At 37.3% G+C, this 19326-nt stretch overlaps 1 protein-coding gene across 4 annotated transcripts in view; it reads left to right on the top strand.

Annotated features, from left to right (window-relative positions):
* The window catches only part of CTNNA3 (catenin alpha 3), a 395140-nt gene that overhangs the window by 23249 nt on the left and 352565 nt on the right, over positions 1–19326 (top strand). For all 4 annotated transcript variants that reach the window (XM_071749099.1, XM_071749098.1, XM_071749100.1 and 1 more), the window contains exons 4-5: positions 2992–3158; positions 13433–13552. In XM_071749099.1, the coding sequence (XP_071605200.1) occupies positions 2992–3158; positions 13433–13552 (287 nt within the window). The remainder of the gene's footprint in view (positions 1–2991; positions 3159–13432; positions 13553–19326) is intronic.

The following is a 19326-nucleotide window of genomic DNA, read 5'->3' on the forward strand; positions in this document are numbered from 1 at the left end:
CTAACTTTTTCTTAAAATTACCTGGTGGCTGAACTGTGTTTTTTACCTTTCTCTTTGCTCAAGCATAGGTTTTTGTAAGCTTGTGCATCAGTAGTGGTGATTGGACAGTAGCAGTAGGCATCAGTAGCTGATCAGCTGATGGTAGTAACACCATTTACTTTAGAAGTCATCTATCCGTGTGAGCTGAGTACAGCCTTGGAAGTATCTGCTTTTCCTTCTAGCCTGTGTGCCATCAGTGAAGGCTCTGATTTAGTTTCCTTCCTGATTCCCTGTTTCCATGGAGAATTAGTTAGCTAATTTTTATATTTTCCAGTGTATAAAAATTTTATTGAAGTTGATCAGAAAATGCAGAAGCTACCAAATGGCCAGTCAAGCACTGATGATGCTAATTTTGTTGTCTTAGTCTCTCTGATGCTTTAGTCAGTATTTATTCAGATGAATCCCAAAGGACCAAGATGAACAGCTCTACACTCATACATCTTAGCTGCACAAGATTTTGCCTTTGTTTCATGCCTTCCTGTCTTATTGCATTATATCACGTGTCAACTTCCTGTTTTTGTGCAAATATTTTAAATAATCTGACAGTTATTGTGGACTGAATTAATGTTAAAGTGTACATCTTCCAAATACTTTTAAAAATATGGTTTAAACTTGTACTGTTACACTCTGAAACATAGTGTGTTGAATTAAAAAAATTTAAAACCAAACAGTTTTTTCCCAAACAGGCAGGACAAACAGATGGTAGTTAAATACTGTGAAAATAAAATAGAGACAGTTCTTGTTATTCATTGACATTGCTTGAAATCATAAAAGAAATGAAAGAGCAAGGATTTTATTTTTATGGTAGTATGTATGCACTGTACTTCCTGTGTCCATATGAAGGCACAATGAATTTACAGAATTAATATCTTAAATTCCTACTAAAACTTTTCAAATTGCTATTAATTTCTTTATCACTGTAGCAGTCACCTGCAAAATCACATCTAAAGATATGTATGCACATAAGCAGGAAGCAGGATTTACTCTCTCCATTTACTTCCCAGCTCCCTCCCACCCCAGGATTGATGGGCTCAAATCAGTGCTTTGAAACTTCTAGAACAGAAAACAGTACTGATCTGAAAAGGTGTTCCTGTACATTGCATATAGAGAAATAAAAAGCTTTAAAAATCAATCATGCTGATTAATGTTTGGGGTTTTTTAATTTCCTGTAGTTTTATTTTTGATGTGCTCAGCTAGGAGAAACATACTCTATTCTTATATATAGACTTAGGTAATTTAAATAGATTTAGAAAGAATATTGCATAATAAAGGATTTAACTATGGAGCAATATAGATTTTTTTAAAAAGCCATATTTTTCTTCACTGTTGCATCTAAAATCCAGACCATGCTTAAGGCAGCTGTCAGGAGAGGGCTGGCTTTACGAATATGAGCTCTTTTAATAGCTACACTTACTAATTATGTTTCATAACTTTAGCATGACCAATTCTATTAAGTTTTCTGATTTTCAATCCATCTTTGGTTTGTAAGCTGATATAAAGAGTTTAATGGATTGAACATCTATTTTAGCAGTTTGTGCTCATGTGACTGGAGTTTTCCAGTGCTGTTCTGTGTAGAGTTCTCTCAGGGTGGTGCAATCACTGGCAAATCTCCTCTGGTCATATTAGACTTAATAAGTAGACTTAATTTCTAAGTCTTTAGACTTTTAGAAATGAGCATAATGGATTTTTTTTTTTTTTTAGAGTAAGTGTAGGTGACAGAGTGCTGGAAGTAAACTTGGGTATTTGTTGTGATTGTTAAACTTCATTTGCAAAACTTCATGTTGGAGAGCAGTATATTGTCTGCACAGTTACTCCATTGTAGATTTCACATATTTTCTATTTGAGTCAGATGTTTGAGTGGCTGAGACTTTCATTACATTAGGTTATATTTCTAATGAGAAGAACAATATTTGATTCCTTTCTGTAACCAGGAATTATTTAGTATCAGGGACAGCAAAGTACAGAGTAATATAAAAAGAAGTGACTTAGAAAATTTCAACACAGTGCCTCTGGCTTCACTGTGTACATTAAGAACAATGGTGAGATTTCCAAGGAAATTATTTCAGAATTAAATGAACCCAAAGAACAGAAAGGAAACATCATGCAAAATTTTGAATATCCTGCACAATCTGCAATAGTTGACCTTCATTTCAAGGCACTAGTGAAGGAATCAGGTGTGCAAGTTGTGTTCTCCTCCATCCCTCTACTGACAGCAATGGGTGAGGAAACTAACAGGAAGAGTCAGCAGGTTAATTCCTGGCTCAGGGGATGGTGTCACTGACCATGGAGCAGAATATGCATCAGAGTCTGCTGGCAAGAGATGGGGTACCCCTATCTCAATGTGGGAAAAGACTCTTCTCACAGGAACTAGCAGCCCTCATTGAGAGAGCTTTAAACTGGAATTGAAGGGGGAAGGGCATAAAACCAGGGTCACCAGAGATGAGCCTAAGGATGGCCTTCAGTCTGCCATCCCACTTGAGGTAAGAAATGCTGATATACATGGGAACAACAAAACACAGGGCACATTAACAGGTTAGTAGCCATTAAAGTGTCTGGGAATGGTCAAATACCAAAAGCAATTGCCTGACCCCCTCTCTGAAATGCTTGTATACCAGTGCATGGAGTATGGGGAATAAACAGGAGGAGTTGGAGATCTGCATTAGGTTGCATGGCTGAGATGTAATTGCAGTGACTGAAACGTGGTGGGACACCTCCCATGACTGGAATGCTGACATGGGTGGCTTTGCACTATTTAGGAAGGACAGACCAAGAGGGTGAGGCAGTGGTGGTGTTCTTTATGTGTGAGAGCAACTGGAATGTACTGAGCTCCATCCAGGGGGAAAGGTAGAAGGGGTGGAAAGCTTGTGGATAAGAATTAAGGGTCACGCAAATGGGGGTGAAACTGTTGTGGGTGTCTACTATAGAACACCAATTTATGTCTTCATTTTGCAGGTCAAGCCTTAAAGGTATCAGCAGAGGCATTTACCAGTGATCCCTGTTATCTGCCTAAGAGGGAGGCTGTTGTCAAAGCAGCAAGATCTCTGCTCACAGTTGTCACAAGGCTTCTAATTCTGGCAGACATGGTGGATGTGGCATACTTGTTGGAGCATTTGACTGTGGTGAGTAGAATTTGTCTTAACTCAGACTCCCTCTAGCCAGAGAAGTGCCTGCTAATGGTTCTTTCTGCACTGAAAATTCTTTTTGTACTTGGGAATCACAGATTTTATAACACCTTGGCAACTGGTAAAAGTATAGATTCTAGATGAGATTTGTACAACATACAAAAAAAAAAGAAAAAGTCTCCTACTACTAACTCAGCATATTGGGAAGGTGGAAGAAAATGGCTACCTGTACAATGTTGACAAAGCTTTAAAAATTGTGGAGTAGAAAGTATTCTCTGAAAGCCACTTAATTTCTTCACTCAAGGCAATAATGTGTTTCGGAAACATGTACTGTAATAGTGCTATGTTTGGTTCATATTTTTTTCCACCTGGGTTTCTTCATGCAGAGAGAAGTGGCTTAATTCTTCTCTTCCCATGTAAATTAACCAGTGGTTGTGCCACAATTGCTGAATTAGGCAAAATGTCCATACTTCTATTGTTTGACATCAGAATACTTTTCTGTCTTCATATATTCAGGTTCTTTTAATGTCACCCATATTGTCCCATGTGAGCAGGCTTCCTTCCTTTTTTTGTGTGATTTTAATGTTGTCTGACCACAAAATTGTGTTTACCATGTTTCTTCTCTGGCTGCTTACTCCATTCAGTCTGGTGTGTGTCTCTGCTGGGAAAAGCAAGGAATTATTCTATTTTTGTTTCTTCTTCTTTTTTTTTTTTCCCTTAACACTTTCAAGCAGTGTGTGACAGACTGGTAAAAGTGAAAGTTCTATTGACTTAATGTTTTGGGACAGTGGTGAATAATCAGTGCCACTGCTAATAATACTTCATGCCTCCAGAGGACCTACTCACTTAAAGGGGACCATTTTGAAGCAAGTTCAGTTTGGTGATGACAGACAAATGAAAATTTGTCTCCCAGTCAGCGTTGGAACAGTACTTCATAATAAAACAATGTTGTTTGGCTTTCAATGCTGTGTTTGAAACATCCAACACTGACAAATGTTAGAGATACAGTACACACTAAGTGGACACTGACTTGCAGAATCTTCTGCGTTGTTGTGTGTGTGAAAATTGTCAGCTGTAGGAGGATGGGTCTATGCCTTTTGTATTGATTTTCATCGGATTGGAGGAAAGCAAATGTCACTCTAAAAAAAGCAAGAAGGAAGGTCCAGGAAACTACAGACTAGTCTGCCTCACCTTTGTCTCTGAAAAGGTTACGGAACAGCTCATTCTGGAGATATCCCTAAGCAGATGGAAGAAAATGAAGTTATCAGGAGTAGCCAGCATGGATTCACCAAGGGGAAATCATGTTTGACTAATCTGATAGCCTTCTATGATGATGGGACTGAATGGGCAGATGCAGGGAGAGCACTGTATGTTTTACTTTGGCCTTACCAAGGCTTTTGACACTGTCTCCCAAAACAGCCTTAGGGGCAAGCTCAGAAAGTGTGGGTTAGAAGAGTGGACAGCGGGATGGGTTGAGAACTGGTTAAACAACAGAACTCAGAGAGCTGTGATCAGAGATGCAGATCACAAAGAGACGTGTGACTAATGGTGTTCCCCAGGGGTTGGTTCTGGGTCCAGTCTTATTCAGCTCCTTCACCAATGTCCCCCTGAGTGAGGTGACAGAATGTATCCTCAGGAAATTTGCTGATGGTACAAAACTGGGAGGATTGGCTGATGCACCAGAAAGCTGTGTGGCCATTCAGCGAGTTCTGGACCTGAGCAAAGGAGTACCCAATGAGGTGCAACAAGAATGAGTGTAGAGTCCTGCACCTGAGGAGGAGAAACACCATGCACCAGTGCTGATTAGGGGCTGACCTGCTGGAAAGCAGCTCCGTGGAGAAGGACCTCAGAGTATTGGTGTACAGTGTTATCCATGGGACAGCAATGTGCCCTTGGGGCTGAGAAGGCCAATGGTATTCTGAGGTGCTTTAAGAAGACGGTGTCCAGCAGGTCAAGGGACAAGACACACAAGAGTGTGTCCTCTACTTTGTCCTTGTGAGACCACATCTGGAATATTGTGTCCAGTTCTGGGCTCCCCAGTTCAAGAGGGACAAGGACATACTAGAGAGAGTCAAATGGAGGACAAGGATGATCAGGGGACTGAACATTTTTCTTATGAGGAAAGGCTGAGAGACCTGGAGCTGTTTAGTCTGGAGAAGAGAAGGATGAGAAGGGATCCTATTATTGTTTACAAATATCTGAAGGGTGGATGGTAAGAAGAATGAGCCAGTCTCTTTTCAGTGGTGCCCTGTGATAGGACAAGGGGAAATGGAGACAAACTGGAACACAGGAAGTTCCACCTCAACATGAGGAGAACCTTTTTTACTATAAGGATGACAGAGCACAGGAACAGAGAGATCGTGGAGTCTCCTTCTGTAGGGACCCATCTGGACTTGTTTCTGTGTGACCTGCCCTAGGTGATCCTGCTGTGGGAGGGGGATTGGACTCAGTGACTCCAGAGGTCTCTTCCAATCCCTACATTTCTGTGATTCTACGATTGGTAGCCTATTACATTTTTACATACATATTTTCTTAATCCTCAGTGCACCCTTCTAAAATGTTTTCTCTATGTTTTCACTATGTTTTACATGAGACAATTACAATTGGGTAGTTTCCAGAGTTTCAGTATGTCTAAACAACTGTATAATTTACTTTGTGATTTCCATTTGAAAATGAAAACAACGATGATAAAAGTATCATTCAGGGAAAACTCTTAATTAAGTTACCTTCTTCTTCCATATTTAAACTTCCCTTATTAGGAGTGAGAACTGATTTTTTCAATTAACTCAGAATTAATCAGTGTGGCATAACACTCTCCAAAATGCCTGTGTAAAAAGACTCACTTAGAAGAAGGTGGTACATTTTCCATATTTATTGAGTCTCTGCTCTGGCTGTTGAACTTACCAATACTGGTACAAGCTGTAGTGGTGTCTTTTTATCTAAACATGTTATCTAAGCATCTAATTAAGAAATAGCTTAGAAGATAATTTCAACATATGCTACTGAACAACTTTCAAATTGTAACAGTTTTTCGACACGACTGAGTCACATGTAAATGCAATTAAATATTTTCATGAGTCCCAACTTTTCTCCTTTTGAAGTTCTTAACTTTAATTATAATAATTTACAACTCCCTTAGGAATTCACTTTCTCTTCAATGTGGATTTGCTTGAACACAAAGACATTGTATTCAGAGTGACTGCAGCGTAGAAAGTAGACCTTGTCTTTGCTGTGTCAGCTTTAATATTTTCAATGTCTGCAAGTTCACAACACTTGAAAATCAACTCTTTTAAAAAGTCGTTGCCAGCCATGTCTACCATTCTAAGTGTATATAGAAAAAAAAGATGAAAAAAAGATGAACCTCAGCTACCTCCTTCCAGTTTATGTCGTCTATAAGAGTACTGCTTTCTGTACATTTTGCTTAGACTTGAAACTGTTTTTGACTTCTATTTAATAAAATCTATTTATAAAACACACTATAATGCTGAAAATAACAAATATTTTTGCCACAAAAATAGGGAAATGAAACTTTTAAACTTGGAATTACAATTCAGGCTATTTGATAATTCAGAATTTGATAAACCTATCAGGATTTTCAGACCAAATGTCCAAAGACATACCCTCGTGAATGTGAGATTAGCTTTTTATGACATTTCACTAATAAAGTAGACATAATTTTGCTTGTTTTATGGATTCTATAGAATCTTCAGTGAGAAAAGTGTGTATGAAATAGTGCATTTTAGAAGCCGGGACAAATCCTCAGTGATTGATTGTTGATTGTATTCTGTATGATTCTGTACACTTCTAGTCATTTTTGGAATATGCAGCCTTATAAGGGGTACAATGATGCCATGGTAGAAACAGCAAGCTCATTTTAGAGTTGACTGCTTATTTTTTCTTTTCTTTCTTTTTTTTTTTTTCTTAAAAAAAAAGGAAACAGGGCAGATTTTAAATAAATAGCTGTCTGTATCTAAGTTTCCATACTTCCTTTAGAGTTTGAAGTCTCTAATCAAAAAATTGAGTTGTGAAAAATGTAGGCAGACAAAGGGCTATCTCATGTATTACACTCTGATTCAGAGCTGTATTACCAGCCTCATTCATTGTGGTTCATTACGCTCAATATTATTTAAGTGAATTAACAGACTAATGGAATTACTTGAATTTATTGATCAGAGGAGAACAGCAAGAAGGTAAAAAGTTCTGAGAATTTCATTCAAAGCGTGCTGGCAGTCTGTCTCTAATCTATTTCAGATCATGCTGAGCCAACATGTTTTATCTGCCTTTTTTCCTCTTGTCGTGCTTGTAGATTTACTATTTAAGTCTTCATATTTTTCATGAATGCCTGAGACAGTGATCTTTAGAAAATGCTTGCTTAGAGTTTAAATTTAAACCTCTTAACAGGAAAGAAAAATATGAGAATGGCTATAGATAAGAAGCAACTTGTGAACTTGGGCCCAGTGTGCATAATGCTGTCTCTTCCTCTCTTCCCTGCAAAGTATTCATCAGCATTAAACATGTTTTGAGCAGAAGAAAACCATTATTGTTATGTAAAAGAAGAGAGGCAAGTCATCTCAGGCTTACCTGTATTTCAGATGTAGGTATTTGATTTAGCTTGAATAACTCTGCTTAAACTAGAATTTGACTTGCTCCCTGCACTGCCTCCTGACTGTTTTGGTATTGTGATATCCTGCACTAAACATTAAAAAATGGAAAAAAGGCAAAAGAGAATGCAGGCTACCCTGGGAATACAAGGCCAGCTTGTGAAACTGAAAAATATCACAATCTTCCCATCTTCCCTTTGGTGGCCATGGGTCTCTCTCCTGGCAAGAGCAATCTCTGAAAATGAGGGGTGCTAAGAAGATTACAAGAATTTTTGGGAGAGGATTTGGCTTCTCCTTTGGTTCATACTCACATTTATTTTTGTCATCAACCAGCAGAAATGGATTCTTGCTGCCAGTCTAAGGTCTGGATATGCCATGTGGGTTGCAGTTTGTAATCAGGGCTACAGCATTTAATGTTGCACTCTGCAAATTCTGTGGCAGGCTGCAGTGTGCAATAAATGGCAGAGGAAAAGCAGCTCCTAAAGAATTACATTTAAGTGTAGGGCTTCTCAAAGTGAGCATCTTTTTCAGTGCAGGAGAAACCTGGATCCACTTCTGTTCTTGCTATAGTGGCCTCTTGATTGCTGCTTTGTAATTGCCTAATGGCTCTGGATTTGCAACCCCTAGGGCTTCCCTTGGAACAGCCATATTCCTAATGACTCCCTTCTAACAAACTGTTGCTAAGAGACAGACTTCCCAGTCACTGGAGTTCTGTTGGTATAATATCTGCTTTTGGTTTTAGCATGGGAATAACTGAAAAAAAAAAAAAGAAAAAAAAAAGAGCATTACCTTTTCCTTGCTGGTCAGAAAAATGTCTTTGAAGGGACTTTAAGTGGCCAGCTTTGGGTATTACTGTTTTTTAAAGTGAGCAGGCATGAAGGCTTCTGGATGTGTTTTACCAGATCACAAGAAGACAAAATGAAGCATAGTGGCTGTATTTCCAAGAGAAAAACAGTCGCTGGGTTAAAAACACTCTTAAAACGTTTGAAAACAAATCCAGTACTTGCTTCTTTGCAGTGTAGACCTTTCCCTTCAGTCTTTTTTTTTTGGTACCTCTAAGCAGATTTGTGTCTGCTATGGACTCTTCAGTGTTGACTTTGTCTTGAAAACTTCTCTTTGCTGTCATATTAGAGATGAGGTGTGTGTCATCCCTCTCAGGAATTTCTGCTTCTCAGGAGTTTACTCTCTGCTGTCTTTCACTGCTTTGTGTCCAACACAGTGTCCCTTCTGGCAGGGCAGGTAATACACAGCTTTCCTACCTACTGCTCAGCACTCACCTTTTTAGCTGAGTTATGGATCACAATAATGGAAAATGGAAAATTATGCCCTGCTACATCAACAGGAGGTAACTGGCTACCTTCTTACAGCTCCTGCCTGGGAGGGAGAAAGGTTTGACATCTCTTGAAAAGCACATCAAAGGTGGGTAGACAGACATGGGAAGGGAGGATATAAACTTCTTCTTACTATGAATTAAGAAAAAGAATTGAAATAAATATTCTGAAATCTGCTTAAAACTATTTTGGACAACAGTGGCATCTGTATTTCTGAGATTATAAGATACAATATAAGCAGGAATTTTTTCAGTTACACAAACCAGCAGAAAATAGTGATAAAAGCACAGTTATCTAGACTTACTCAGTCCTAAACTTTATACAAACTGTTTGCACACCCCTGGTATAAAAGGAGGAGTGAAAGATGTGAAAGAAGTAGGGCTTATTTTGAATGGATAAGGCTTTCTTTAAATAAGATGGTGTTTTTTTTGTTTTTTGTTTTTTTTCTTAGTTCAACATACACAGAAGGAAAGATATTTATATAACAAATTTTCATAAAAATAAATAATTGCAAAGCTGTGAGATCAATTAGAAAATGAAGTTTTAAGCATAAAGCTTCAGGACATTTATGATGCAAAGGTAGTTTGTAGCACAGACTAACAGGGAATGCATGAAGTTGCCACTTTGAGAAACCTGTGTTATGTCTGGCAAAGCTGGAAAATTATCCTGACAAAGTTGTAAGATGGCATATTATAAATGCAGACAACTATTTTAAATATTATTATTTGGCTCTGTAAATGCCTGCATGCTCCAATCAGTGAGTAGGACTCCATTGCAGTAGACTCTCTTTGAACAAAGCAGAAAAAAAAGAGCATGCTAAATTGTTTCCTGCTGAGTGGTCCTTACTGTGTTTTACTTCTACAGCAATACTTCCTTGACATTGAAGTGCAGTGCTTATAGGAGAAGTGATGCTCTGAAATTTCCTTCTATGAGCACTGCTCTTGGAAGGCGTATGGTAGGTTGGTAAAATAACCTTGGAAAATAAGTTTCTCTTGGCAGATTATTTATCAGTAGTTTAATAATGCAGTCAGTGTAAGGTAGAGTGGCTGTCTGTTGAACAGTTACTTTTATCTCAAGCATGCACAGATTATTCTGATCTAGAGAAATTGATTTTATGACTTGCTCTTGCTTTGGAAGGCAAGAATGAGGAAATGCATGCAAAGCAAACAGTGTTTGCTTTATTATCAAAAGGCATGTATTCAGATCTCTTAAATGAGAGCAATATAATCTGATACCTTCTGAACTGAAAAAGCTGTGTGACCTACTCTCCATAAGCCTCGCCAGAGAGGGATGTTGTTCATTCCATTAATGCATAATATTAGGAGAGCAACTGTTTTCTCATAAATCTGTGTGATCAATAATAGGAATTTGAAAAGTTTTGATGTTTTTTTCAATGATATCTCCTGATGATTTAAAATAGTACATATAGGATGATATAGTCTTTTAAAGAAGCAGTATGTTATTAGACCAGGAAGTTATTTTTCATGGATGGTTTCCTTATGTCAGAATGGAAATAATATTTGCTTGTCATCCTTTATTCAACTTGTTCATAATCTATATGAAAATAAAGAGAAGTGTTTCACAGATGGTCAAGTAGTTCAGTTCTTTTTTGCTGCACAGTGGAAGATGATACTGAAAGATGCACACTCTTTCACTTCTGCAGCTCTAGACAAACTAGAAAAGAGCCATTTCTCCTTATTATAACACATAACAGATTAGGGCCAATGCTGCAAAAAGCCACATATGAACCAAGAACACACAAAGAAACCAAGTATAGGATGTGCAGCAGAACATTTGATTACTTAAGACTTAGCTAGACTCCCAGCCAATGACATTAAATGTATGTGCCTTGTCAAATAGCATCATTCACAAATGAAGAAGCAATATCTGCTGCCTCCCACATCTCTTTGTATTTATATGGAGACTGTAAGATTATTACCAGGAATAAGACATTGTACTACATATTTCATGATGTCTTCTCCTGCATCTCTGAATTGTAAACAATGAAGTACTTTGCACTGCATAAATATGATCTCAATTTTTTGTGTTCTGGCCTCCTATTTGGCTGACATAACAATAATTTTCATGGCCCATATTGAGATTCCCAGGCTTGTCAAGGGAATCCCATTTAACTTGGAAAGAATTTTGTCCACCTAAGGTATTCTTGTGTTCTTTAAGAATGTGGCTTATACCAAGTCTAGACTAGGATGCTTCAGATCCAGATTAAATACTGACTTGAACTAAGACCTCAGACCAAAGAATCTCCAAATTTCTAGTATGGAAGCCATTTCCTTGGGATTCCATAAAGGATCCTATGAAGTGCAACTACAAAGTTACATTCCTGAAATGTAATAATTAAACTGGACTCTAAAAATCGGACAGCAGCTACCTTTAATATTATTACTTATTCCACAAATTCTCATATTATGTGTCTGCTTGCTTGTAACAGCTAAACAAGGAAGCAACAGTGAACAATGACTTCAGCGTTTCACAGATAGATGCAGAGCAGCATGACACTTTTAAGTTTTTTTTTTACACTGGATAAATTAATTGGAATGGAGATCAAAAATATTAAATTTTAGCTTAAGTGTCAAAATCTTAGTATGATTTCCTGGTGAAACATTATGCAACTACTCTGTTTATGCCTCAGCCTCTTCTCTTAGAACTCCTTCCCCCATTTCCATTACATAGGATAGAAAAGCAGAAGTTCCATTTCTTTGTAGGAACAAATCCTACAAAAGGTGGAAGATAATTAAGTCAAACAGAAAAGAACACCGGTCTTGAGGTTTTGTCTTAGCATTGGGTTCTGTCACCATGGTGTTACAGAATTCAGAGAAGTATACTTGGAGTGAAAAATTGTATTCTGTTCTTTGGTAGCAAACATTTCAAATACAATTGGAAAATCTCCACTTCTAGTGGTGCTGAAAAAGAGAAATTACAAATAAACACTGCCTTAACTTGCTTCTTGGTTACGAGAACAGAAAGAAAAATAAAGGCTGCAATGTGGCAAATTGCTAACTTGCCTGAAGATTTCAGGGTGTAAATCTGTTGTAAATCATCAGCTGAAATCCACTGCAGCTGCTTATTATCCCCAGAGAGGAATTACCTGGTGGCTCTTCAACAGCTTATACAGTTCAGGCTTGATCTCAGTCAGATGCCCATAGAATGATTCTCACTGTGGAGCAGTCTCTGGTCACAGCCAGCACTAGCTGTCAATTCTGAGGGACTGAAGATGAGTGGAGTTTTTTTTTCCCCTCATATACTCTTATGGTTCATTTTTCCAATTCAATTACTGCAGTTATACCAAAGGTAGGGAGAAATGAATACTGTAGTTACTGCTGAAGTGCCTGGTTTTCCAAACCTGACTGGAAAGTGGGACATTTATTTTTGTCTTTTTCCTCATTCCCTTAAGTACCACATTAGCACCACATGCAATTTTATAGTAAATAAAGGGTCTATAACTGTAGCTAGCTAAGTCAATGTTTTGGATGGATTTAGAAGACATGGTACTTCCTGATTGTCCAGTTCTTCAGGGTAAATAAATGTTTGTAGACTTGTTTCTGGTGGTACTCAAACATGCTTGTGAATTGAAGAAGAATATTTACAGATGAGGAAACAGAGTCAGAGGAGGCCTGAAGGTAGCAAGTGAGCCGTAGCACAAATCCTCACCTTTTTGTTACAGTTCCCTACATCTGGGTTGGTATTGGTCATCTCTTTGAAAAATACCAGTACTATTAGAACAATAATATTTGAATGAAAAAAGTTTTTATATTTAAAAGCTAGATCTGTAATGAAGTATAATACATGTTGTCATAGCTTTTGTACAGAATGTAAGTAGAGTGCCCAAGGTGAGTATCCAGCCTTGCAAATTACTCCTAAGTAAACTGACTTGATAAGGAGTGCCCTGTTTCAAATAAGATCTATTGTTATGCTAGATAGAATGAGGGGTTCATGGCCTGTATGAAGTTGCATATGTTTTTATTATTTATAAAAAAAAAAAAATCAGAACTGTGGGAACATCCCCTATTCTGTAACATTGCACAAAGATTGCATTTTAGATAGTATTGTAGTATTGATTGCTAGTGTTTTGTCTTATGCAAGTCTAACCTGTTAAGTTAGAGGGTTTCACTTAATTAAATGGGGCTAAATTTAAACTAAATGGGGCTAAATTAAATTAAATAACTCTGGGACTTTTTTCAAAGCAAAATTGTAGGAATGTCTAGAAAGGGTATACTTAATAACATAGTATTTAGCAGAATAAAATCCTAATACAGCAAAAAATACAGCAACTGTGTCAATAATCGTTTTTTGTTTGTGTTTTTGTTTTTTGTTATTACAGTTTCAAAGAACATTTGAATCTTTAAGAAATGTATCCAGTAACTCTGATCTACAGAAAACCTACCAGAAGTATCAGAAAGACCTGGAAAATCTTGATTATTTAGCATACAAACGTCAGCAGGTAATAATGTGAAAGCTTGGTAGGAAGACAGAATACTGGGCCTAAACATGGTGGGTGGTAAAACTGATGAGTTTGATAGAATTATTGTTCTATTGGTTGGGTTTGTGCTGAATTTAATATTATCATGTAAGCCAGTAGGAGGTGTGACAATTGTATTTAATGCTTGTGATGTTGAACTACATGGTTTTGATTTCTTAACAAAGACACATGAAGAAAGTGAGACTTAAGAGACTGTTAAATTTTGCACTAACATATTTTTTTTTTAAGTTAGAGGGCATAAAAGTACCATTTGGATTTAAAAATGAACTAAATCCACATAAGTTAATGGAATCAAATACTGACTGTGCAAACAAACCAGTAGTTTTTCTCTTTAGAAATGAATTTACAAGGTTACATTGCACAGAAATTTGAAGTATATGCAGTCTTAGACTTGTGCTTGGAAGATCAAGGTTAAATCAAATTGTTAACCTATATTTAATCTCGTACTTAACTTTCTGTGACTGATGCATGACTTCTTTGAAATTGCAGCTCTCACACTAAGTCTTCACTTCTTTTTTGTGTTCTTGGTAAATAAGGCTTTGTCTCTTTCAGAGCACGCTGATTATGCTCTGACATTTTTATGTGGGAGTTGTTTTGGTTTTTCTGAGTTTTGTCACTTGGTGTCAGTGTTGTCATACACTTCCTTTGCTTGAGGGCAGATCATTTACATTTGTTTATATCAGGTAATTGATTAGATAGTTAAAAATTCAGAAAGGGTTCAGGGACAGATTGTATCTAAGTACATGAATATTTGATTCTCAAGATAGGGAGGTCAGGGAGCAATTAGCTTGGGTGAGTTTTGATGTGCTGGGAGCTGTTACTCTGGTAGCACTATAGCAGTTCTTAGTGCCCTCTGACATGGGGCTGCCAGCAACCAAAAGACAATGTTTTAACTGGCAGCTAAAGTGAGTTTATGTTATCTGATCTCATAATTATGTCAAACATAATAAATGTCACATCTGCAAGGGCTTGGAGAGCATTTCCGAGCCAGAGAAGTGTGAATTCTATAATTAGTTCTCAGGCTATCATCACGTTCTTACTGGGAGTAGCTTTCTCTAGTCTGAATTCTCACTGTTGACCATAAAATTTTTTGTTGTTTCAAGTGATACATGTCTGGTTCTCTAGCAGACTCTGAATATGCTTCAATAACATATTTCATTTCACCTTGAGCAGAGCATCTTTTTTCCTGTTTCCAGATCTTTACTGTCTTTCCCATCTCAATACTTTGTTTTCTCAAGCCATTTGGAGAATCTGGACATCCTTTTTAATATCAGGCATGTGTGTATCTCTCTGTGCTTTTTCTGCTCTATATTTACTTATATTGGCAGAAGATTTCGTGTTTGGGGTTACTAAAGGTGTATTAGGTGTAAAATCACTTTCTACTTTCAGTCACAGAACAGAAGATGGTTTGTTCTGTCTTCTGTGATTGAGTTTTTCTAAAATGTTAGCACAGTATTGAGAAAATAAACTAGGCAAAGGCTAAAATTAAGAAAAAACAACCCCCAAACCAAAAATAAATAAGGGACACCAGAGGTATTTTCTGTGTCTTAGTTAATTTGCACTGTGCACCCAATCAGAAGATTTATGGTTTTCTTGAGGAGTATATTGCCTGGTTTTCATACTGAGATTTTAATCTCAATAAATCTTGCTTGGAGAATCTGAAGATTTGAGAAGCTATCTTATCTATTTATTATAGAAAACGCTTTGAATTGTGTCCTGCTTTGGAAAGAAAGTGAACTCTCTGTGAAAAGATCAAGAGTTGGTTTGATTACTGTTCAAAAAATATAGATGGCGGCTAAAGCTGTTCTGACTTTGTGACACTTGTATCTGTGTCTGGGGAGCATGCACATTTAATTGGTAACAATTTATATTCCATATTTTTAGATTGAGGGTATATTCATAGCCCCACTGGCACCACCACCTGTTTGGAGAAAAACAATTGTATACAATATGAGTATAAATCCAGTGATGGTAAAATGCTGAGGAGGTTGGGGTTGCTCAGCCTGGACAAGAGGAGGCTCCAAGGTGACCTTTCCAGCAGCTTTCCAGTATCTGAAGGGGGCCCACAAGACAACTGGGGTAGGGCTTTTAGCATAGGTGTGTAGCAAGAGGGCAAGGGGCAGTGGTTTAAAACTTGAAAAGGGGAGATTTAGGCTAGACAAAGGAAAACATTTATTTCTGAGTGTGGTGAGACACTGGCACAGGTTGCCCAAGGGAGTTGCGGCTGTCCCCACTCTAAAAGTGTTCAAGGCCAGGTTGGATGGGGCCTTGAGCAACCTGGTCTGGTGGGAGGTGTCCCTTCCAATGGCAGGGGGGTTGGAACTAGGTCATCTTCAAGGTCCCTTCCAGCTATTCTATGATTCTATGAAAGTGTTTTATGTAATAAAAGTAAATCATATTACATTCAAAGCAATATTCCTATCTGCTTAGTTTTGCCTCATGTCTGTCATTTTTTAGACATGAGACATGAAGAGCAATAAAGCAATGTAATTCTTTAGTGTTGAAGTTGACAGGTCAGATGGGAAATTAAACCTGTGTTTTTAAAGGTTGTTTAAAATGACCCACAGTGACTCTGACTTACAAATACAGACCTAATTTCTATGAGTGGTAGAAGTATGCAGGACTATACACATTTGGGATGATGGTTTATATTAGGTTGTTTTTAACTGGCAGTTTTCAGGATGCGGTAGGTCTTGAGTTGTCAGATAGCTAGCAGATTGCCAACAGAAATGTCTCCATAAAATGGGAAGTCAAGGATTCAGCTCTGGCTTTCATTACCAAAAATCTTGAAGTTGTTAGCATATGTTGGTCAAATGTCCCAGAGTTGGAAGTTCTTGGAGTTGTAAGCTTTAATGTTACAAAACTGAACTGTGTGGGTTGTGGTCAAGAAGTTTGAATGATGCTCTTCACCATTCTTCTGTGTCCCAAGCACAATATGGAGTATTGAATTGCATCCATCAGCCAGGTCTGTGGACTGTTGCTGTACTGTTGCTGTCTGTGATGAACTTCCATCATATTGAAGTCTTCTTCTAAATATATTACTGCAGATACATTATGTCAGTACTTTCCTTTGTACTGTTAGTGGAACATCTACCTCCATCTCTACAGACCTGCCGTACTTTTCCCACAGAGATGGCTTATTAGCTAAGTTAGTTGGAAGTATGGTTAACTCAGGACAGATGAAGATAAAATACAAAAAACCATTGATAGTTAACAGTGGAATATAGGCCAACCCCTTGCAAATGTTGATAAATGATGCAGGTAAAGAAAGGCACAGAATCTGTTGACATTCAGGTTGTGGATGCTTGGTTGGCCAAGCTACATGCTGGAAGTGCTGGCTACTGTAGACCCACCCACAGTCCTTTCATTTTTCCCATTCTGGCATTTCTGTCACACCCTGCATAGAGATGCTTCACTGTGATAAACTGACTTAAGATTGATTGCTTTTTAATGATCTCATTATTTTGTTACTCAGTTGCTCACTTAGCACTCTTTCTCCCCCATTTAAATGGATGTCCCTTCATCAGTCTAACTTGTGGTGACCCAATCTTTCTGCATGATTCTAGGGTTACATTGCACCCACTAGAGAAATTTGTTCAGGTTGGGAATAACGGTTTATAGAGAATCTGCCATTTTGAAGCCTTTCAGGAAATAGCTGTCTCCAAGAAATGTAGCCTTTCTTTTCCAGGAAATTCTTTTAAATTAAAGCAAGCTTTTAATTTTCTTGGTACTGACTTTCACCACTGAAACTTAACTAAAAAAAAAAAAAAATCTCTGTACCACAGAGACTATTAAAACATTGTCTTCTTCTCTGACTTATAGAACTGTTTCCAATAAGAGTTAAGTAAGCTTCACATAAAAAAATTGTTTTGTAGCAACCTAAATACTAACACAACTGCATTATCAGTATTTACAGGGGAAATGACACAGGACAAATTGTAAAGCACTTTGGGCTAAGAGGAGACTTAGTAATAGATCTCAATACTTTTTTTGGGATACTGTAGTTGGTGCATGCTTCTTTTTTTCTTATATGGGACCTTATTCCTTTTGAAGGCAGGTCCATGGCTTGTTCAGCTGGAACAGTACTGGTTTAAGGCCATTCATTTGAATGATCTTACTGTAAGGTTTTTTCAGGAATGTTGGGTAATAACTACATAAAAAATGGATTATAATCAAATTCAGTGGTATTTAGCACCTGTCAAACTGAAAAAATATTGCTACTGCTGCTGTTCTCAGTGTTAACAGTGCCTTTAGGCATTGCCTGTGGCAGTGCTGGCTGGAACTCAAAGACACTGAAGTTTTTGCCTAGATGTCTGCAGCAATGAGGTGATCTAACTGCTGACAACAGAACTTTAATATATAAACACACAGAAAAGCAGTATCCTCTTGTGAAGTTATACTAATTTAAAGTTTACTTATTTGATTTTGATTGTATGCCCTCAAGGTATGTTAAAGGACAGAATTTATGTGAAAACATTTTGATTATTGCATTTTAAAATCTTTTAAGATTGCTTCCTGATGATTGTTATATTTAGAAATGTTTTAAGAAGTTCTGTTAGCAACTGAAAGAATTAAGGGCTGTATTAGAGGTGTTTATGGACCACACAATAATTTACTTTGCTTATGGGTGCCCTTAACATGTTTTACTTCAGAGCATCCCATTGTTATCAGTACTACTGTTGTCTTCATGATCACACCAGTCAAATTTACATTTAAAAAATCCCAAATTTTGGATTGAAGACTTGTTTCTACAGTCACATGGCATTTCTCTTTTTAGAATGGAATAAGTGGATTGATTGCTTTGCTTTTTAATATGCCACTGTGTTGAGTGTGAGACTTTGCTCTGTTCCAGAAACTGGAGCCAAGTTTTGAGAAGAGATTACCACCTATCAACTGGCAGAATTATTGTGTGACACTTTCAAAAGTATGCTAAAAATTGAGGTAGTTCAGAGTAGAGGTGAATTCTTTGTTGTCAAGAAAAAAAAACACTATGATGGAAAACTTAAGGAGCTCAGTCATCATAACTTACATGGAAAAGGTTAAAGCTTAGAAATATTACAGATAGAGGTACTTAACTAAATCTTTATTCTAGTACACAGAAGTATGTTAAGACCCAATGGATGGAGGTAAAAAAAATTAAAACCAGAAAGCAAATGAATGTTTTTGACAATTAACTATTGAAATGATTTAGTTAAGATGTATAGTACATTAATCCTTGCTTGCAGCATTTATATCCATAATCCCTGCCTTTCTTAAAGATGTGCAGTAGCTGAGATGGAAATTAAAAGACAGGATTTACTAAGGGAATTTTTAAGGCTTCTGATATTCAATGAATTTGAATAAGAATTCATATAATTTTTTTCTAGACTTAAGAATGACATTGCTTCTGTTTGTGTATTTGAGAGTAAAGGCTGAATTATGTCTTTTGACCTGCCACCCTGGATTAATGGGTTTGTTTACTTTTTTATTTACCACTCTGCCTTTGCCTGTTCATCTGCAGGGTTAGATGGTGAAGAGTTCTTGTCTTGTGAAAGCCTAGTACTTCAGTTTAGGGTAGTTTTAAGGCCATGTAGGCATTTGATTCCCATAGGCTTTTCTAAAAATGCCTTATTTCCTGTCCTTCTTTAATTAGTCACAGAATATAAATTATAAAATGAGAGTGTAGGTTGCATTTCTAGTATTCTGTCTTCCCTTGATACAAGAACTATCATCATGTATACTTAAAATAACTGATT

The sequence above is a fragment of the Heliangelus exortis genome, chromosome 7 (genome assembly GCF_036169615.1).
Source record: "Heliangelus exortis chromosome 7, bHelExo1.hap1, whole genome shotgun sequence".
In the NCBI taxonomy this organism is placed as follows: domain Eukaryota; kingdom Metazoa; phylum Chordata; class Aves; order Apodiformes; family Trochilidae; genus Heliangelus; species Heliangelus exortis.